Source organism: Nothoprocta perdicaria, unplaced genomic scaffold, assembly GCF_003342845.1.
Source record: "Nothoprocta perdicaria isolate Ctin4 unplaced genomic scaffold, notPer1 scaffold_0, whole genome shotgun sequence".
Lineage (NCBI taxonomy): Eukaryota > Metazoa > Chordata > Aves > Tinamiformes > Tinamidae > Nothoprocta > Nothoprocta perdicaria.
This window is the reverse complement of record NW_020454092.1, coordinates 9,661,649-9,683,868: the sequence shown is the minus strand read 5'-3', so window position 1 is coordinate 9,683,868 and position 22,220 is coordinate 9,661,649. Positions and strand designations below refer to the sequence as shown.

At 44.3% G+C, this 22,220-nt stretch overlaps 1 protein-coding gene across 3 annotated transcripts in view; it reads left to right on the top strand.

Moving 5' to 3' along the window:
- The window catches only part of SEMA5B (semaphorin 5B), a 229,988-nt gene that overhangs the window by 133,116 nt on the left and 74,652 nt on the right, over nt 1–22,220 (top strand). For all 3 annotated transcript variants that reach the window (XM_026054226.1, XM_026054234.1, XM_026054243.1), the window contains one exon: nt 3,469–3,514. In XM_026054226.1, coding sequence (XP_025910011.1) covers nt 3,469–3,514 — 46 coding nt within the window. The remainder of the gene's footprint in view (nt 1–3,468; nt 3,515–22,220) is intronic.

Below are 22,220 nucleotides of genomic sequence, written 5' to 3'. Positions count from 1 at the left end.
GACGTCGYGTTACAAAGTCCATCCCAGGTGTGCTTGGCTGTATGAAGTGGACTCTTAGTAAGCAGCTTTGACTTGGGAATTTCCTTGGCAAGCAGATTTTGGTGGAAATATTCCTCCACTCTTTCCTAAAACACGTCTCAGCTGCCCTCTTGGTGTCTGCTACACGTGCACYGCAGTACAGGCACAGTGAGCGCTTAATCACTTTACAAGGCAGCCAAATACAAATTGCAAAGCCAATTAACAGACAATACTTTCATCTACCAGACTTGTACTGCAGCTTGGCTCTGCCCACAGGCAGAAGCGGATGGAGAGCCCCAAGTTCTGGGTGTATACCCAGTTTCCATGAGTGCAAACGCACTCATTCAGCACAGGCCTCACTGCTGCCCCTCAGCCTGGGGGAAGGTTTTTTCCCCYCTAGTTAGGGCCCTGGCTAATGGACAAGGAACCAGCTCCTAGTTGTGCTGCAGGTGTCCTCTGTGACCTTGGCCAARGTTCTTACTTGGGGCTTTAAACTGAAATGAGAATGATGTCTCTTTCTCACTCTTGACCTGTTTAGATGACAAATTCTTCAAGACGAGGTTGTATAGAGCAAGGGGTCTTTATCACACCRAACTTCATATCCCTGCTTTGGGGTAATATTCCCTGCAGATCCTCCCTCAAGTTGTGGAAGTTGCTTCCATAGAGCAAACCATCAATCCATTCTGTGTCTACTGTCATAAAGCTGCAGTCCTGACTGAGATGTTAGCTTGTTACTGATTAACAGGGGTATTTTCAGAAATGCACTGAAGTTCATGAATAACGTTAGCAGTAATAATAATTAACAGTGTGAAGAACCTTGCACTGTATATAATACGATTTATCCCAGAGTACTCCAAAAGGAAGTGTCTTGATCTGGAGATGGCTGAAATGCTGCCAACAAGGGGATGCAACAAAGCTGCTGTTTTAATAGCATGGGGCAAAGTTGTGACCCTTTAGGACAGAAAGGGAACAGGAAGATGGTTCCGTCCCTCCAATTTGTGCACTAGCTTTTATACAGGAGAAGGAGGTTCAAAGAGCCTGTTATTAGTTAAGGATTAGTCAGTCCTAGCTAACTAATAGAACTGACCCCTAGTCCAGAGGGGTCCCCGGGAGCTGGTTATGCTGATGAGATGTGAGAAGGATCAAACCAACCAAGAGAAACTGCCAGTGGCCAGGTGAGGGCAGCTGATGAAAAATAACAGGGAAGACCCTCTTTCTGTAAGGAAACCATAAGGTTGGGCTTGGAGAGCTGAGCTTASTATGAGGTCTTTGGAAGATCCCTGCACGCCTAGCGTTAGAGCTGAGTTCCTGCCGGGTTCAGGCCTCAGCCAGCTGGGTGATCTCAGCACTAATGTGCTGTTCAGCTGCTGCACAGCAGTCACGGAGGGAATGGTGACTGTCTGTATTTCAGTGGACACTGCTCCCCTCTGCATCTGTTTTGGCTGAACGCAAGGAAAATTGTGTCCTTCAGATACGTCTCTTCCATTAAAGATTTTTGGTTGCATTTGCTCCACAGTGCTACCAGGGGAAAAAAAAAAACCTTAATATTAAAATTTATTACTCAGTCAAACTGTCCAGCTTTTTTACAGCAAAAACAAGGAGCTGGAATCTGTGTTATAAGACTTCCAAAATCAATGCATTTAAATAGCATGCTTAACAACAGGATAGCAACTTCCAGTCCCCAGTTACAAGAACTTTCTCCTTAGGGTGTTGTAAGATTAGGGGCCTGTGACACACTTAACTCCTCCAGGAGAAGGATTATTCCATGCTATCTTATATACTGGAAATGCATTTGTATTTTGGTGAGAGTAGTGTGTGCTTTCCTAAGGGAGCYGAGTCAAAACAGTCACTGGATGAGAACTTCCCTCCATTTTGGAATCTTAGTTTATATATAAGCTTAATGTCTCCAGTCTGCTGCACACAGCAGGACAGAATATTCAGCCTGTGGCAGATCCTAAAGAGTTAATAAATAATTACCTGGAAAGGTAGGCAGCCCTTTGAGAAGGAATATATTTTCAGCATAGGAAAGAAYTGCTGGATCTCATGTGGTGGGATTGATGGAGATTTTGTGTATGTACTTCTCTAAATACTTACATCTTATTGATACRCTTTGGTTCCGATATTGCTAATGGTAAGTGGTCCCAACACAGAATAGGTTAGAGATGGTGCAAATTAGAGCTACCTCTGCTGAAGATCTGGTCCCAGGAGCTTGAGTCCTGGAGTTCCTCATAATCCTTGTTGTGATCTTTCTTCATAGACAGTCTGGTTCAAACCCTAAAATCTAATTATAGATCTGTGACAAAATATATAGACAGCTCTGCGGTTATGACTTACATTACATACAGAAGAAATAAGAGAAGAAGAAAAAATTGCTCATGCCTTGCAGCGGTCATTGTGTCCCAGTCTGAAGTTCTTGTGCCTGGAACTTAGAATAGCTTTATTTCCTTCGGCAAATAAAGGACTAGGCTCTAAACAAAGCTCTTCAGAAGAGTCCTTGGGATTTCTTCATTGCCATAGGAGCTTTCCACCTGTAAGACTAAAAGATTACTTTGCTACTGAGTAGGGAAATGCTGGTACATGGGCACTTCTAGAGTGAATGAAGCTGTATCACCAAAGCTGYACTTCATACTGTTAAAATAGAACCACCTCTGGAAACGTAGTTCATCTGGTYCAATATAAATGCATTTTCTCTGGGAGACTGTGGAGGCACGGATGCTGRAAAGGGATTACAGCTCTTCACATTCCCTGACAGATAGGATGCAAAAACATGAAGTTAGACATGGCCAAAAGCCTCAAGCACACAATGAAATCTCTATGGCTTAATACATGTCAGCTGAATCCCGAGAGCTGCATTGTCTTCGCAAGCAAAAATGAGAGTCAAATCCTGTTAACTAAGGCCCTTCCACGGATATTTATGCAGATGCCTCTTCCCTCCTGTTTGTAGTGGGATGAGAGCGTGCGGAGGGACAGATCCAGGTGCTCAGCCCTTGTGGGGCATTTCACGCGACAGTGACTTGTCAGGAATTCCCTTGCTTTGCCTGTGGAGGTGTGATGACAGGAGGATTGAGAGTATCTGCYGTCACTGCCTTGATTTCCCTGCTGGCTTTCTGTGCAGAGGAGTACCTGTCCTCTCCTCCTCCTTTCCCACAACGTCCTTGATGGGGTCTGCAAGGACGGGCTAGTGGGGAGCATACAGCTTTGCRCCGGTTGGCTTTTGTCCAGCTCCAGCCTTCTCATACAGAAAGGGAAAAACACGGCACAGACCAGCCTTGAACCAAAGTGCTCCAAGGGTTTAGAAGCAGTCCCTGTGTCACTAGGGTTTCATTCTGGGCACTATGAGATTTGGAATACGAAGTCATACAGATGAATAACCAACACCGATGACTTTTATAACTTTGCCCTCYCTTCTCTTGGTAGCCTAACGATTTGTATTTCTTCTTGCTTATGCAGGAACTACCTCTTCAGACTTAGTCTGCACAACGTTTCTCTTATTCAGGTATGTTCACATTTTTCTCTCTCATTTTATCTGAGTTGCTAATGAATGCTCTGCAATATTTGATATATGTTTCTAGGAGGCTGTAGAGAGTAAATTTGCCCAGAGTGATGGAGCAGGAAGAAGAGCAAAGTCAAAACCAGATGCTTATTCCCATTCAGAAGAAAATGCTGGGGAAAGGGTTTTTTTACACTTGCCTGTTTGGACAACACTCCACTCTTCATTCCTGAGTGTTTGGGTGGTAAAGGGTTGTGCCAAAAATATGACATCTTAAAGGAACAAAGCAGGTAGTGGGACCAATAGTTGGTTCAGACTTAAACACAACAATCAAAAGAAATCCTTGTCTTTCTGTAGAGATGTCAGCAACATGTAGGAAAAGCATTTACTGTTCTCATCCGTCCTGGTTTTCAGCCCTTGTTGGCCCTTTTGAACACAGACTGCTGGAGAGCTGAGTCTTGCTGAATGCGTTGCTAAAAACAAGACGGGGCTTGCAAGCATTCAGGAGGCAAAACTGGTTGCAAAATGTGTGTTACCCATGGCAGAATGGAGGCAAAGCAGCTGAGGTTTGAAAGGCTTTGCAGGTGTCCAGCAGTACGAGGACTTTTCTGCTATTGTGCTCAATGTGGAGTTGAGAGATGCATAATGATAATGCATGTAAAATCATAAAATAATGATTTACTAAAAATCATTAGTAAAAAATGAAAACCAAGCAAACAAAGAAAAAAGCACTTTAAGTTATTAAATACATATATTCTGGGGTATTTATTATCTTTTGTGATTGCTAGAGAACCGAAAACGTGTTCAGCATTTTTCAGAGAGATGGAAGGGCCTTCCTCCAGGACCTGGCCAGGCARACAAGCCTTGAGGCCATTCCCATGTACACAGGCCTTTTGCTCTTAGAAGGAGACACAAGTATAGCTGGAGAGGAGGAAAGCTGTTAAATGGTTGCAAAATGCATTGAATCTTTCTTTAGAAGGAAAACAAAGTCTGGAGTTACCAATGACAACAATGCCGGGCTAGCGGAGCAGATACTGCCATTTGGCAGGAGTTTCCCGTGCAGGAAGGGCTCCAGCAGGCCTGCAGGAGAGGGAAGTCTCCGGAGTTACACGTGGTGCCCAACCTGCCACAGGGCCTCTGGCTACTCTGTCCCTGGTACGTGGCACAGGAGGGATCCCCTTCCTGCAAACCCCGTTCAGAAGATCCCCTACACAGGTCTGAAGCCAGGCTTAGCTTAGGCCCTTTTCACCGCAGTGAGTTTCCTTTCCTCCTCTGCAGAAAAAAAAAAGAAAAAGGGAAGTCTCCTTTTTTATGGGGCTGGAGGATGCTGTGGGATCTCCGGTTAACATAATGAGCTTAGTTTGCTCCTGCTTTCTGGGTGTATCCGGCCGCTTTGCCAAGATTTTTTGCATGACAAAGAGAGCATGGAATTATGTTGACACACGTGTTGGGAATGATGGAAGCGATTGTTCCTCGACCTAATGGTTGCCTAAGTAGCTACTTGGCTTGGCTCCACAAAGCACACGATGCTGCTCGGAGACTCCCCCTCCCGCCTTCCCTTTGCTGTGCGTCGTTTCAAAGATCACATCAGAAAGCCAGACAAGAAATGCAAGGAATTTGCACYTAAATCTGAGGAAGAAGAACAGAAGGTGAGAATGCAGTGGAAGAAGTAACCCCCATACTAATTTGGGATGGTTTCTTCTCGTGTTTGTGACCAATATATAGCACAAGTCTTGTTAAGCCTGACTTGGGGTAGGTTTTCTTTCTGGAACTGTGAGTCTGATTTATTTCTGCTCATGGCATTTACTCTTCAGGTTACCAGTGGTGCTAAATGTGCTGGAAGGTGCAGAGTTGTGTTGGCAGATACTTACTCCCTCCCATTTGTACTTCCATGAGAACTGGGAGAAACAGGACCACCATGGTTTACAAAGGCAGCAGGACATGCTGGTTGAGGGCAGAGCTTGGCAGCAGGAGAAATACTCCCCTCTGCAGCACTGTTAGGTGAAGCTTAAAGTTCTCCATGGAAGGAGACAGATCTTAATTGCCTTTCCAGGGAGAGTGACACCAGCATCTCGCTGGGGCAACATCCCCGGGCCACTGCTTGCTAGCACAGCGCGTGTAGCACCTGGGCAGAGTTACCAGCTCACTCTAAATAATGCATGTTTTCCTTTCCAGGTCTCTTTTTTTTTTAACACCAAATGAATATTTCTTGCCATTGAGCAAGCCGTAAAGTTTTTCATCACAGCATTACTTTATTCATTGCTTTTTGATGGGAGTAAATTCTTCTTTTTCTGGATTATAATCCTCTTTATGTCTACCACATATCACAAGATAAGTGTTAGTCATGTCATTACTCTCTGATTTTAGAAAGGCTTTGAAATCTCAGACTTTAAAAAGACTGTGCTCTTTCCTTCTACCTGTTGAACGATTTCACTTAGGCCCCATATAAAACCCATGGAGAAGAGCAAGAATTTTCCATCTACATCAAGGATGTGTTTGCAAGACTGTCACTCCTGAAAACACATTTTAAGAGTCTTTAGTTCCAGCAACTAAAATTCTGGTAYTATTTCTGGATCTGTTTTGGATTACTATAAAAGTTTGAGTTTGTAAGCTGCACAGAAAATAAGGCTGCATTATCATGCAGCCATTCCATGTAGTTGGAATAGGAAATTACTCCCAAGAATTTGTTACATGCAGCTCTAGTCTTGGAATCGCAGTAGACTCAAAGACAAGATTTAATGTTATGTGGGCASGTTACTGGCCAAGAGCTGTGTAAAAAGATAGCGTGCACCCTGGAGAGGTTAAATGTGAGGGGAGAGGAGGAAGAGAGGTAGATTCATAGAGTGTGTTCTTAGACACAGGTCGGTTTTTGGAATATGTTATACTTTGGTAAAGGGGTCTTTTCTTCTCCTTTCTTGGCTTGGAGCGCCTTGTCTTGAATTCCTTCCCCAGTACTTTTGTCCCTGCTACTCTACCCCRTGGCAAAGTTTGCTCCTGACTTAGAATTTTCTGTTTGTTCTGCGGAGGGTTTTTCTCCAAGAGCTGTAACACGGAGCTGCTACATGAGCCCCCAAGGGGGAGCGGAGCAGGGACAGCAGCAGAACAAGCTCATTCCTTCCTCCTGCCAGAGAAATGCAGGAGAACTTTCAAACTTTTCAGTGTTGTTTCTTTTTTTCCTCTCTTTTTCTGAAATTTACTTCAGAAATTACATTCTGGATCTGAGCAACCTTTCTCCAAATGAGTTTTAACTGCATGAAAATTTTTGATGGTGATTGATTCGTGAGATTTTTTGGGTTAAATCTCAATGTCCTGAAGGAAACTGAGGCCAAAGTACTTTGTGGGTCACCTGTGAATTTGTTTGTCATTATTGCCAAAATTGAGGCATCTCTTGGGAGAATTTCTGAAAATCGGTGTTCTTGAGATGCCCCACATGGAGTGTCCAAAAGCACCTGCAAATTTTTAAAAGCTTGGCATGCATCATTAAAATTCTTGCAGCAGTCAGGAAATAATATTTTTTAAATTAATCTTTTAAACAGAATCCATGCAACATTTTATCTCCATCTTTTAAACTGGCCTCTTGTATGCATTATAAGCTCTAAATATTAGACATTTTATAGAACACATTTTTTAAATGATGTGCACTTGGAGCACACGCTGTTTAATTTATGCATGAGCCTGAAACCAGGTTAGCTCCCAATCTCCAGATTTTACACCCATGCCATAGGGAAGTCTGGTTTATTCTTGACTTTGTAATTAATAGAGTAGGTGGAAGGGTCATTTTAAAAACATAAGCCTTTGAGCAAATTAAAAGCAAGACTGTAGTACACTGATTAGGACTTCTTACAAGGAATGCTGCTTCCTGGTGTGCATTAAAAGTAGGCATTTCATCAATGGCAGAGCAGTGCCTACTGCCTGTTCACCCTGATTTTACCTACAATTTAAAGATCTTGCTGTAACCTGTGTGGGAATTGCTTTCTTTTCATCTCCAAAACCTTTTGTAGATGTCAAGATACTTTGCACTGAGATGAAAACAACGCTTTTTGACATACTTGTGAAATCTGAAAGAGGGAGAGATAGAGCCATGGTTATTTGGGAGGCAGATATTCCAGGTCAAGTTGTTATCTGAGCTGAGCAGACAGAGGTTCGAATGCACCATTCTCCCATCTCAGGAGACTGACCTGCTTTGTTTGGAGTATTTTTTGCCTCTTCTTTATGTTTCTGACCAGAAATTCCCCTCTGGACCCAAGGGTTCCTTCTGGGCTCTCTTCTGAGAAGTTTACGAGAAACTGCTAGGTCTTCATAAAACGCTTTGATTTCAGCTATGTTAGACTAATAGTATTTAAAAATCCATACTCTGGGAATATACATTCCCTTTGTTAAAAGTACATTACATTTTAACAAAATAGAATAAATGCATGTGYCTATTGAAAGATATTTGGAAGAGGTAAAGCTGTTGCCTCTTTTAAGAAAGATACAAAATACAAAATATGCTTTAATTAGCGGTTCTACAGCAAATTATTTGACCTTTTGAGTTAGAACCAGTTTAGAGACAGAAAGTATTGCTGACGAAAACAGTTTCTTCCTGTTGTTATCCCTGGCTTCTGATAGGGSTGTTCTTTCAAACCTAGGGCTGGGACGACACGGTCCTTCCGCTGATAAACTGCAGCCGTGTTCCCAGCGGTTGCACTTCCACTAATGGGAGTTTTACCCCACTTCACTTTTTCCTCTTAATCCAAGAAGCAGAAACATCCCTGCTGCCAAGCTCGCGCTCCTGAAGTGACCAGCTGCTCCCGAAGTCACACTTCCCTCCTGCTCATCCTGAACGGATCTTTAATTCCGCTGCGTGATCCCTGGTAAATCAATAGCATCTATCAACACAGTGTAGTTCATAACGATAAAACCCACCTCGTGGTCCTAAATATATCACATGGCCACAAAAGGAGCCTGTTTTGTGTTTTGCAATTCCAATCCAACTGAGCACCACGTGTGTTATTTGCTGTTTATTTAGGGCTYAGTAGTGCCACATTTCTGCGTGCTGATGGAAAACATACTCTGCAAGCACATACAAGTGTGAGGAGCAGGGGCAGAGTTTGCCTCTCGCTGTTGCTCTGCCTAGTTAAATAAAATACGATGAACAAAATTAACAGGGAGCAGTGAGTAATACAGTTTACAGTCCACATTGTCACTCTATTAATCTTGTGGGGGCAGAACACTTCACTGTGAAATGTTAAGATTCAGACTGTGCTCACAAAGCGCTGGCGCTCGGTAGCAAACTTGCAAACAAGAGATAAATCCTGGGTCTGCCCGAGAKGGGGGGAGATGGCGGGGCCCGCTGGATAGACCCCAGCCTGGGCTGGGGAGGCCCTCGGTCTCCCTGCTGACTCTGCAGGTTTTGTTAACAGAAAGAGAGAAACCKACTGTGTTTGAGACATTTCTGCAGCCAGGGCGTTGGGTCGGAGCCCTTGCCAATGTCAGACTCCCCCTCTGAATGAGGAGGACCCTGCCCGATGATCTGACAGGGCAAAGCCAAGGGTGTTGGAGAGCAGGCCCACGTTTGCTGAATATCTCTGTTTATGGATTCAAGCTGCAGTGTCAAGACTGTAATGCTATTTAAAATCCAGTTGGGGGGACGTTTTGGGGAGGATTGAAAGTGCTTTGCCTGGCTTTATGTGCCAGCGGGCTGCGTGACAGCAGCCCCCTTCTGAAATGCTCAGGAATAAGCTTCGCTTCCCAGAGGTCACTCTCTTGAAAGCAGTTGATTATTTGTTTCATGCAGAATCTCAGAAACTTCTGTGAATTATGTAGCAAGTATTTCTAGATAAAACGTCTATTTCTTTATTTTTAGGCAGTGCATTTCCTTCATCTAAAAATATAATCAAAACCTGTACGAGAGCAGATACAGTTTTTAATATGTGGCTTATAGCTGGGTTATGATTGTCACATATTTTATCAGTTGCTACACTTTTTATTAACAGATTAACATATAAATCTATTCATAAATCACCTTCCAAAGCTGCACCTAAAACCCCTCACCCTCAGCCTAGAGGTTTAAAGCTATTCCATAATAATGCTTATATCGGCTGAACAAACTTTCGGGCAAATTCAGTTTTTTATTCTTATGGTTTCAGATTCCCAGATCAAATCTTTTCCCTGAATATACCCTTCCTTAAAGTGATAGACCAGAAGCTGAATTGCACCATCAGGTGCAGGTCTCCCTTCCCAGGATTTATGTGAGCCCTTGGTAGAAATCCCCATTTTTGCTGTCAAAGGCTCTGCCCCAAACTGTTTGGGAGCCCCCCTTGTACTCAGGTCTTGGTTACAGATTACTCACCGGCTGATACTGGGACAGTAGAGGAACCCTGTCTTTGGTCACACATCTTTTTTTCTGAGCAATTTCTGAACACCACGTCCCGCTAGTCTGCAAGAACCGACTCAGGAGTCCATTTATATCCAGCAAAGCTTTTAAGCCCTTGTTTAGTTTAAATAAATGCCTATTTTCCTTTGAGAATTGGTGAAGTTAAGAGCATGCTTGCATGCTCCGCTGAGCGAGCCTAGATTGCAATATGTGCATTAGTAGGTTCGTTAAAGGGCCTCTGAGTGCACTGCCTGTTGTAATCCATACAATTGCCCTCAAAAGTGAGTAGGTGCGTGTAGGAAGAGATCATGTATATATTTACATTTATATATGTATGTTACATATCCTGCACACGTAGGCAGGTGGATCATTTCTGCAGGGCCATATAGCATATAGAGGAGGTCGAGCTGCTACCCTAGTGTGGGTTCTGGCTGGGCATCACCCAGGGTGACTTTCTTGAGGGCAGTGATGGCCAGGGGGCTGATTTACACCCGTGGGACTGATTTACACCCGGGGGGGCTCTACCTGCTACGCACAGGGTGCGAGGGAGGCCTCGTGGTGCCTGTCGGCTGTATCCTGCTCTCCCGGATAACGGGCTGGACGCCCTTCCTCCCTCCTYGCCTCACCTAAACGCTGGAATTGCTACGAGGGGTTTGGTCTTTGTCAGCAAACATTATGAAGGGGATTCAGAAACCAGGAATTTAATTAGCTGCTGAAGTCAGTTACTGATAACAGTGGCATATTGGGCTTTTTATTTGATAAAAACCTGACAGGCATTTCATGTGTAGCGGATGAAGACTAATGTTCGTATTCCTTGCAACGCACAGTCAGGACCATTAAACGTCCTTTATACAGGGAGGAAAAAAGAAGGAAAACGAGAAAAAGAAGTCTCCTTGGACTCCTCATTCCTCATAAGCAGCGCTGCTTCTGTATCTTTGCCAGCCATATTTTGCTGAGCATATTGGCCCTTTTTGCTCTGTTTGAGGCTTCCCAGCCGCGGGCTGCAGGAGGCTCCAGCAGCGCTCCCAGTACTGACCGTGCCGGCCCCGGTCCCTCTGCAGCCTCCCCTTGCAGGCGGCACTTGGCCTGCTGGTGGAGATTGATGTAAAARCAGGCTGGGCTTTTATTCGTGGTGCTGTAGGGATGTGGGGTCTTCYTACACCGGGGAAGGAGCCCTGAGTCTTCCCTGGTGTCAGAACCAAGTTTCACGTGTTGGGAAGTTCGAAGGATGAGGAGCCCTCACTCATACAAAGCACGGCCTCTTACCGGACTAACAGCAGAGTACTGGGGCCAATCACTGTAAAAAAATGGCCTTTATATATATATATACATATATATATATATATATACACATATATATATATATGTGTATATATATAAAGACAGAGAATACAGGGGCATATCTACATTTTACACTCAAAGCAGAGCTTAAGAGAGATTTAAATGATTCATGTGCCTTGCACTGGCTGTCGGCACAGGATTAAGTTTGACCCTGATAGCACCCAGTCATTTATAATGAGAGCATAAAAAAAATCACCATTTATTGATTAGCACCTCTCTAAGAGAGACCTGTAAATGACCTCATGTGTTGCCTTTAAACCAACTATTGAGCTCTTGGAAAAGAAAAAAGAATTATTTGATAGTAAATACATTTCATGCCACTGTGTGTGGCTTTTCCCTGAATAAATAATCCTGCTTTTTCTATTAGTAACAATTTAGCTGATGTGTGTTTTACAGCTTCTTTTAGATGTAAGAGCTTGGTACGAGCAATACTAAGGGGATTATAGGAGCCTGGAGCTATGTAGCAGAATCAGCAGCATTGACTGCGCAGCCAGTGTGGTAAATGCAGGGCTGGGGAGCAGAAATGGGACCAATTTGCTCCTCACTGCCACAGGACATCAATTCCAGCCTGGCATGGCAGGCACAGCTACAAATATCGTTGGGCTCAAAGGTTTCATCTGCCTTCCCCAGCCTGGACACAAGGAAGCAGGATCCATCTGAGGAGCAAAGGGTAAACAGGTCCCAGGTGATGATGCCTGCAAACTTGTCAGCTACTTTGACTGGAGGAAGGTGCCATCAAGGCAACAGCAAGGACAGTGGGTCTGGAGGGAGAAGAGGACGTCCCGAAGGAAGCTAATCCAGTGAGAGGTGCTGTCTCCAGGCTTGCTGCATAACTGCATTTTGAGTCAGGGATCTACAGAGCCTGTGATGCCAGCTGGAGCTCTGCAAGTTTCCATGTCCAAACCAAGTCTTCACAGAGATGCAGATCTGCGGTATTATGGAGGTCTCTTAGGAATGTCTGAGCTGGCAGGTAGCTGATGGCCAGGGAAGAAGTTGCTAAATATTGTCCATGAGGGGACACATTCTTGAGGGGTGGGCTAGGAGACCTCTGCAGCCCTGGTTTCTCAAACAAGTGAYGTTTCTCTGTGGTATGCTTGGTCTCTCAGAGGTTTGCAGAAGCAGGTAACACTTTGACTTAGTCCTGCTGGTAGGCTCAGAAAGGCAGGGAAGTTTGCAAGCTCAGAGCCTCTCCTCAGCATCAGGGAACAGTTGCTGTGAGCTTGAGCGTGGCTGGTGGGCAGAAAGGAAAGTTGGGTGGCACCTCTGGGGAGGGTGAGAAGGTGCTTGTGCTGTCTACATGTGTGTTTCTGCTGCTAACGTGACTGAGGGGAYGGGGCACGAGCGGGGATTGAGGAGAGCAAGCGCGGGAGTCGGTGAAAGTCGGTGAAAGGAAATGCCCGGAAAAATTGCAGCTTTCTGCCCATTCCCTCTGAGGGAGTCTGGACAGCAGGGACCGGACACCTAGTTGTTGGAGAGCTGCGTTAGGTTTCCAGCCAGCTCTGCGCTGTGCTTTTCTTTTCTCCACTTACAAAGCTGAGATGATACTTGTCTTTTTAAAGTGCTTTGAAATGTATGGCTTAAAAGTGCTTTTTGTGTAAGACCAGATTATCATACGTGAAGATATGCACTTGTAAGTACAGCGGAGTTGCCTTAATCAGGAGGCTGCAAAGTTGTTACGTTCTGATTGATGGTACATGTAATAGGAAGCAGTTGTTATCTTCACTTGTAGTTTTTATGCAAGTGATTATGCAATTTTAGAGTGTCCCTGTGTTTAAAATGAATCCATTTCTCACTGTTCTTTTTTTCTGAACTTCTCCGCTGAAAACCTTTTAATGTTGCTGGGTTTTTGGTTGGAGAAAAATGTACTAACAACTTATCCTTTCAAACGAAAATACTTAAAATGCAAATAACTATGTAAATTATTGTTTAAAAAGTGAACAGCTTGGCAGGAATTGTTGGGGGGGGGGTTAATAAAAACACTTCTTCATTTCTGTGTGAGGAATTTGAAACACTTCCAGACATTATTTTAATTATTAATTAAGCATTTCAGAAAGGAGACAAAGCACGATTTTGAGCTTTTTGAGAGGGTTTTCTTTCCGAGTAAATAATGACCAAGTAGTGGGGCTGCAGCCAGCTGAACAAGCTGTGCAGTCGTTCAGAGGGAAGAGGGCTGAGCTTTATTAAAAATGACCGTGGAGCTCTGGAGCTGGCTTAGGCACCGTGAGCTGAGCAGGCTGCGCTTGCCTGGGAGCACCAGATCTCGMCGCACAGGGGAGAAAGGAATGAGCAATGGTTCATAAATACACTGGTGGTAAACACAGTGACAGGAGAGAAAATGTGTGTGAATAATGTAATTGTTACAAATTTAGCAGCTTTTGCTGGGAGATCAGCCACTGAGCATTTAAGAACAAGAGGAAAAAGGRATGTTTTTTCAAGAGAAGATAAATGTGAAAGCACTGAGAGGCACCAGGAATGCGGCTGACAGAACAAGCCCGGGGAAGCAGGCTGCGTTAAAGCTCTTGGAGAATCGTTCTGTATTCCCTCGTCTCAAGTGTCACGCCTGCTCTCAAAACTTACTTACAGGATTTTTGACCTTGGTTGAGGCTAAATACAAGTATTTTGGAAAGGAGGTAAGGGAAGAGACAGGTGGCAGYGGGGATGTGAGGGCAGGACTCAAAGTGAAGGAAACTGGAACATAAATCCTGGGTTGGCAGGAGGCTGCAGTTTGGAGAACAGATCTGAGAGGAGCTGGGCGGGAGGAATAAAAGCCATTGCCTCAGAGTTGTCTTTGCAGTAGAAGGAGCAAATAAATTCCGTGTTGAGAGGAAGCTTGGCAGAGCTCACTGGAGCATCAGGTGCTGACGTCTGGTGTTGGAGAAGAAGAGGCAGAAGCAAGGCAAACTGTGACAGACCAAGCAGGGAGTCTGGAGGCATCTGTTTCGGAGCCTTCGCAGGAAGCTCCATGGAAAGATGCTTCATGAACTGGTGGGGCTCTGCTTGCATAGAGCTGCAGCAGACCAGGAATGCTTCTCGCTGGGGTGGCAGGAGGAGATTCTGCTGGAAGCACCGGCGCTTTTGGTCATGGGGTGGGATGGAGAGGAGAGCTGTCCCCTGTAACGTCGCTGTCCTGTTTCACTTCACACTCCTGCATGCTGCCGTGTTGCAACAATAAACACAAGGCTTGAGAAAACAGACTTTTTGGACTCTTGATAAATCAACCCCATCACTTTTCCTCCAAACTGTCTCCTTGTGCTTCTCAGAGACAAGTGTTTGGTTTTGCATTGATCAAGTGCTGAACTCCAGTCACCACAAGTATTGCTAGCAACGTGACTGCCGCTGAAGAGTGAATCCTTAAATGCAGATGTAAAGAAATTGGGAGATTCGGGGAGTTGGGTGACAACTGAAAGAGTTGCTGCCTATCATGGAGGTAGAAATGCAGCCTGCCTGGAGCCTTCCAGTGTAGTTATGAGTGGATGGAGGTTGGTTTCAGACTGAAGTGGGATTGCTGGGGAGAAGAACCATGAGCAGAGCATGGGGAATTCAACCCTGTTGGGTCTTCACTTTCTCCTTATTTAGGTGTTCCTTGCTGATGGAGCACAGATGGTCTTAGATTAAGGAAAAACATGCCAGAACTGCAGGCTAGGTTCAGACTGGAGAGTTAAGCTTGACATGAAATAAGCAGAAGGCTGTAATTAGCTTATCAAGAGCATTAGGCACCTGGCAGAGGGAAGAAGATATGTAATGTACATATCTTCTATGTAGCTGTAGCACAATAAAAAAAGATACTGAAATCTGTTTTATGATGCATGGGGGACCTTTTGTTGCTGACTTCCTCTTCCAGCCCAGCTTGGTAACATATGAAGGGTTCCACTTATTCCTGATTATTAGTGATTTATAAGCAGTGACATTTTCTGACAGTCTGTGATGCTAAGTACCAAACCTCTCATAAGCCAAAGAGTGTAAAGGTGAAAATCAAGGGGCACTGTGAAAACCTTGCCTGAGAAGCTTGCACCACATTCACTTGTGCCTCGTGTGAGCTCTGTGGCTGCACATACCAGCACTCTTTTCCCTCTCTTTTGTTCTTTCTGCCTGTTTTTGCAGCTACATGTTGTTTTTCATCTCAGCTCTAGGATACGGGCTCATTGGGGCAAAGATTGTCATTTCATTTCGTGTAGAAATGCGTAGCAGAGTGCGGCGGGCAGCTGCACATACTGCCACCATGCATGTCAAAAGTGTAGTTCCTAGGAGCAGTAGTCTAGATCCTTTCTCTATATATGCAAAACRAATGGAAATTCAAATATAAGCCTGCTGAATTGAATAGGGAAAATACAAAGACTCCTTTTTAGCGAAGGATTTAAAGTTGTTCTTTTTTTTTTTTTCCCCCCCCTATTCTTAAATACTATCTCAAAAGCTATAGCTTTAAAATGGAGTAGAGCAGGAGTGAGAGTCTGGTTTCACTTATGTTTCCCAGAGCACAGGCAGGCTCAGGCGGGATCTCTGTTTTCAGCCTGCCTTGCAAAACGTTTCCAGCCCCTCTGGCTTGCACGAAACCGGTCCTGGCTAATAACGTAACCTCAAAGCTTTCATTTGGTCTCAATAATGCATATTTCATTTTAATTAAAGATTTCCACTGCCCCTTTTCCTTTTTGGTTGCACTACACCAAGCTTAAGTGCACAGCCAGAAAAGAATGTTGATAGGATACGTTGAGTTGCGCACACACATTTATTTGTTTAATTGCACACTTCCCTCTGCTTTTCAAGCCAAGACCGGACTAAGACCATATTGAACCTCTTAAACAATTTTAATGAGAATATGTTGCAGTGTTTGTCATCTGGAAGAGTATTAGGCCTCCCTGATGCAATAGATGCAATTTCCTTGAAGAGAAAGAGGGAGCACTGAACAGTGAGGATGTCATCCTGAGTTCTTCATTAGTCCCTATTAAATACTGCAGGTTTCGATTCCTGAAATTCAGACTAAGGGACTGGAGAATCAGACCCAAACTGGGCATTTTTCTCCAACTGATTCCAGCTCCTCACAGTAAACAAGTAAGTGCTAAACAAGTAGATTGCATGAGGCAACCTGAAGAGGAATGAGGAATGCAAGATTTTCCCTATTATTTTGGGAAGCTTGCAGCACACAGCGTTTTCACAYGTGCTTCAGTGATTACATTTTCAGTTTGAAGCCTATATAGATGATTGCTTTCATAGCTGAACTTTTCATGTGGGCACACAAAAATGCGCTCGTTTGGCCGTGCAGGGTTTGTCCAGTCTGTCTCAGAAGTGGAAAAAGAAAAGCATGTATAGTGGGGAACCCTTAACATCTCTACACAGCAGCGAGCTTCAAAGAGGCACAATGGCAAGGAAGCCCAGAGCAGAAAAATGAAGGAGAATAAAATCGCCTTGCTTGATGCAGAAATACAAAGGAGACTATAGCCATGCTAAATTGATTTTGTGCTGAATATGGGCTGGTCCATTGGAAGGATTTTTGAACCTCCTATTCCAGAAATCATTGTGCAAAACAGTAAGAGGAGGCTGTTTAGAAGTCCCGTCACATCCATCAGTGGAGGCCACAAAAAGGAAGGAGGGATTTAGTTTTGAATGGCGACTCTGCTAAGGAACATAAAGGGGTGGAGATGGACATCTTTTGGTGGCAGAGGAGCCTCGAAGGGAGAATTGCCTCCTTTTTTCTGCCAGCAACCATTGCTGTGACTCCCTTCATGGGTACCCTTCTTTAAAATAGCTTGTTGTACATTGTTTGTAGMGACTGAGAAAGAAAGAATAGCAAACCTGTTGTTTGCCGCATAAATAGTGCTGTTGGTGTGAGAAAGTGCTGCAGGGTGTCTACCAGTGTCAACCCCACCAGCCTGGGCACGGGCTGTACTTATGTTCCTGACCTGGGCCTGACTGCAGTGGGATTTTTCCTTAATTATTTCTGACTGAGTATATTTTAACCTCTTTATTTAGTTCATGTATTGATTTATCATATAATCCTGTGTCTTTGTAATCTCCAGAGCATTTAGTAAATGCTTGTTGTCATAAGCTGTAAGCTGAATGTGACATGGCAAGAAACCAAATTCCACTCTGGATGTTAATTACCAACCATGCTAAAAGCCTTGTCGCCGTTTCTGCATGCTTTTGATCTTCAGTAATGGAAAACACTGCAAGTCATCCTTTCCTAACATCTTCCATGCTGTTTTCCAGTTCTGGATGTTGTCATTCATTCTGAACAGGCTATGGGCAAGTGCCTTGAGGTCTTTTCTTTCATTTGCATGCTGAATGTCCCAGTTAACTGCGACCATCCTTTTGCATTTGGCCCAGCATACATGTTTGCATTCTTAAAGGCAACAGAAAAATTGAATGGATTGTGCTGTTTTTAAAGGAGAGAAGCATTTCAGCATAGGACTTGCAATTAAATCATTGCAGTGCTAAGTACTTTCAAGCAAAAATGAAGTGGATCATGAGCAAAATGAAATCATTGTCGCAGACTGACATTTTACTTTGCTTTGAATGAGAAAAATACAGGAAGTAGATCCTGGAAAGAGAAGTCCAGTGCCACCTTTATCTGTAAGCTCCTGAGTGGTGTCCCTCTTCCAAAGTCTTGGCCTGCTCATCTCGCATTGCTGCATGATTATGTAGCTGTCAGTTTAAGCAGGGTACTGCCACGGCAGAGCACGTGCTCATTCCTTCTTTATCCTTATGTGCAGCACTGAAGCTGCTCTGTTGCTAAACCCATAATCTGGGCATCGTTTRTGATGTCCACGATCCCTTCTGTCCAGGTGTGGCATCTCTTACGATACCTCCTTAGCTCATTGCTTGGGTCACCACTGGCTTTGCACCTTCCATTGTTTCCCACTCTCTGAGTCTTCCATGGGCCTGCTCACGTACTGAGTCTTCCATGGGCCTGCCCATCACTTCTCCAGAGAGGTCCTCCCCACTTTGGGCCAGGCCATGAAGCCGTCATCTCTCTCTGCTTTGGTCGTTGCATCTCAAAGACCAGTTGTGTTGATGCTGTGCAGAGCCCTTAGCCTCTGTGTGGTTCCGCTCCCCTGTTTCRTTGTGTCTCACTGCCCAGAGCCACCTGAGCTCCTGCGTAGGGTGCTTTGCTTATCACCCGCTTGGCAGGGTTGTSAATGGTCAGTGCCCTTGCAGGAGCTTCCACAGGGGGACCTGGGCCATGGTGTCACCTCCAAGCCAATTAGATCCTCCTGTGAAAATAGCAGATTTGGATGACAGACAAATTTCAAAATGTCTTTATCTAAAAATATTATCTAAAAAAGCTCATTTTTAGCAGAAAAACTAATTCTAAAAGAATAGCTAAAAAAAAAAAAAAAAAGCTAATTCTACTCTGAATGGAATTTAGTGTTGAGCTAGAAACGTTTTACACCAGAACTCCTGAGAGGCTGTGTGAAGCACTGGCAAATCTGCATGTTCCAAACCTGCATTTCACGCTGACGGTACCTCTCCAAGGATGAGCTGGCTGCTGCATTATAAGCTGTCCTTTGTATCCTAAAATTCGCAAAGAGCTGAAAAGTAGAGGTTGCAACCTGGATGTGATTATCCGTATTTATTGTTTATCTTGCAAAATACCATTTTACTTTTAGTGCTTGGTATCCAGTATTCCTCACTAAAGCTTTCAACAATTATCTTAATAATAAAACCTTGTACTTGTGCAATGCTTTCCATCTGGGTTTGCTTTAGAAACTGCAATCTGTTAAGCCTTATACAATACTCCTTTCAGATAAGAAAAAGCATGGTCTGGAGCTGTAAATTCCTGCCTGACACTGCAGAGAGAGGGGAGTGTCTGATTTACAGATCTCCTGTTATTTAATGGGTTCCCCTGTAGGACAAATGGAAATTGAAAGCGCCAGAACTCAAAATTGTTTTGTTTTGTTTTTAAGTTATGGATTGTGGTCCGGCACTAAGATGGCCAAGCAGATGGGAGGAAGGAGAGGACATGGTTGTTGGTTATCCTGGCCCTTGTTCTGCTCTCTGAATGCGCTCCCTCTGCTCATCCCCAGTTCGGTGGATGCATTTCATGATGCTACTTGCATAAACATGCCAGGGCCTCGCTGTGCACTAGGCAGGGCCCTGCTGAGTGCTTGAGAGAGCAGAGTTCACTGCTGGGCTCTGCCTCTGACCTGCTTCGTGCCTTTTCCTAGGCAGCTGACCTCCCCATACTTCTGATTTCCCCCTCCTACCGTGTGCCTGTGTTGTCTTTTTAGCTCGTAAGTGCTCTCACCCAGAAGTTCTTTCCTCCCTGTACGTTTGTATATTGCCAAGAAATACAAGGTCACGCTCACAGTTCACATATCTACGTGCTCCTGTAATGCGAGTAAATAACAAAGGATTTTGAAGTTGCGAAAGTGAGAAAATAAGTAGCACTGCCCGTCCAAGAAGGACTCAAAGCAGCTGAAACACTTCCCACCATGAGTTAGGTSAACGGTTGGGCACAGATGCTCCCTGCATGGGCAAACACAGGGCAGAGACACAAGAGCTCCCTGACATGCAGAACCCCGGTGCTGAGACRTGCTCTCCACTCAGGGGCAGCAGGACATAGGCTGGGGCAGATATTTAAACCATTTTACCTTGTATGGACGAAGTAGGAGACCAGGATTTAGCCAGCATAAAGTAATTCCTTCAGTGGGGTAATTTGGTCAGAGAAATAGAGCTCATGTGCCTGAACTGGGGCCTGGTTCCCCCAGGTACAATAGTCTGAATACATAAAGCAGGAGGAGCAGCTCTTCTAAATCAGTGATTGAAACCTGTTGAAATAATGCAGCCAGTAAAAGGAACATAGCCAGACCTGCTGGGAAGTCTCCTCCTTGTCTAGGAAGTGTAGGTGCGGTCAATTGAGGTAATTTTTGTATGACAGGTAGGCCAGGTCTGAAAAACTTCCTCGGGGCTGTTGTGTTTCTCACTCTCAGGATGTGGTAAGAGCCCGTGAGACACAGAGGTGCAGGAGCCTTGGTTGCCACTGCTTGGGGCTGAGATAAAGAACCATTCTTTATGAGAATGGTTCTCATAAATGGCTCTCTAATGAGAAAGTCCTTCTTCCTGACAAGTTATTTGATCATTACGAGGCCTGCAACTACCATGCACTTCTGCTGCCTCATAGAGTGAGCGTGTTGAGTAGCCAACAAACACCAGCCACAGTCAGGCCCAGGAGAGAAGTGGCCTGATTTTTATTTAGGCAGAGAAGGTCTGATTCAGAAATTAGAGTTCTGGGGACAGATGCCCACTGATGGATTTTTTTTGCATGTTTGCCACCTTCTAAGTATTAGATTTTGAGGTCTTACCTGGGTGACTTATGATCCAGCCGCGCGAAGAGAAGAGCCAGAAGAGCCACACGACGGTGCCATCACTGTCAATATGCACTCGGGGCACTTGAAGTTTAAGTGAAGCAAACAGCTTGAGTTTTATCACATCCTGAAGGGACTGGGATCACTTAAGGGGAATCAAATAATAATTTGATAAAACACAAAGCAATTCCCTTCACCCATGTCCCCCCTAAAATGAATTGACTGAACAGGGCGATAATTCCTCAAAGCTGTCGCTGCTTGCAGCACTGAGCTGTCGTTTGTATACGGCGGTATGCAGCTGAGCTAACTGTTTATTGAAACTTGGCATTATGTTCTTTTGGTATTAGTTGTCTGCTTATCAGACATGTTTATCACAGTTTTAATAAATTACTGTGCTGGAACTTCAGGGAAATGACTTCTAGGGAATTAAGCTACTGCTCGCTATTATTAAGAAGGTAGGTTTCAATAAGTTTTATTTATAGAGCCCTCTAAAGGTGCCTTGTCCTTAAGAGACAAAAGCCAATGCTCTACAAAGGAATTTAACTTTCCACTTACAGGATAAGGCAGCAAGTCTTTATGGAGAAGTCCTGGAGTATTTAATAAGGAAGAAATAGCTGAAGTTATGTGGAAATGTTTTTACAATAAGTTTTATATAAACCTAAGTTAAACAAGGATCTTTTCATGGGTTTTCATGGTCCAGACTGTAGAACTCTTTCAGAGATTTTTTTTTCATATATATTTACCTGTTTCTTTTAATTTGCCCAAGGAAAGACAGATTAACACTGTCACTCTTTTGTGTGGAGATTACAAAGCATAAAGAAACATAAAAATAAACTTACAAAATGGATTTGTCAATATCAGCAAAAATCTATGGGTTGTATTTTATATTTTAGAGGTCTAAAATCTGTTCATCAATACAGATGAAAAGGTTYAAGCTAAAACCTTGTAGGGGAATGAATTGTCCACTGGGGAACCATTGCCTGAAGGTCTTGATCTTCAGCCCAATTCAGCAAAGTCCTTAAGGGTGTGATTAAGCTAACCTGGGCCAGTAAGGTATGTAAATAATGTGGTTTATTTCCAGTAAAGTGAATGGATSCTAAATGCAGTGCAGAAACATGGCCCTTCCATGTTCGTGTCTCCCCAGAACTGAAGAAAAATTTCCATACTTTGCTATGAAATGAGCTGATCCAAAACGTGATTTGCAAATGCAAGTAAGAAATGGAGTGATTTTGAGGTGGATTAACAAATACAGGGAGCTGCTTTTGGAGCAAGGCTTTTTTCCAGGGGTATATTTCAGTGAATATACTAGTGCCTTGTACAGTAGTTGGAAAAGAAGATGTAAATAAATATGCAGGGAAAGCAGTGACTGTGCCAGCTCGGGTCTCTGGTGCACAATAACTGTCATATCAGGACACCTCCTGCCCTGCCTTCCTCACGCGTAACTCACCCAGGGCTGTGTGACTGGCAGCCTCTGCTCAGGGCACCCTGCACGGCTCCGGTGGAGAACCAGAGTCACCTCCTGCCCCGTGGGCAGATTGGGAAGTCTCCTGGGTGCATTACGGAGGGCTGACGGGCACAGATTCTCGTGCCATGAGCGGTCCCTGCAGACCTGAACCCCTGACACACTGTGCTGATTCTGCTGACCTGAGCAGGAACCTGGGCTCCTCAGGACCTTTTGGGAAGTGCTGGGCATTGTTCAAAATCACTCTCCTTTCCT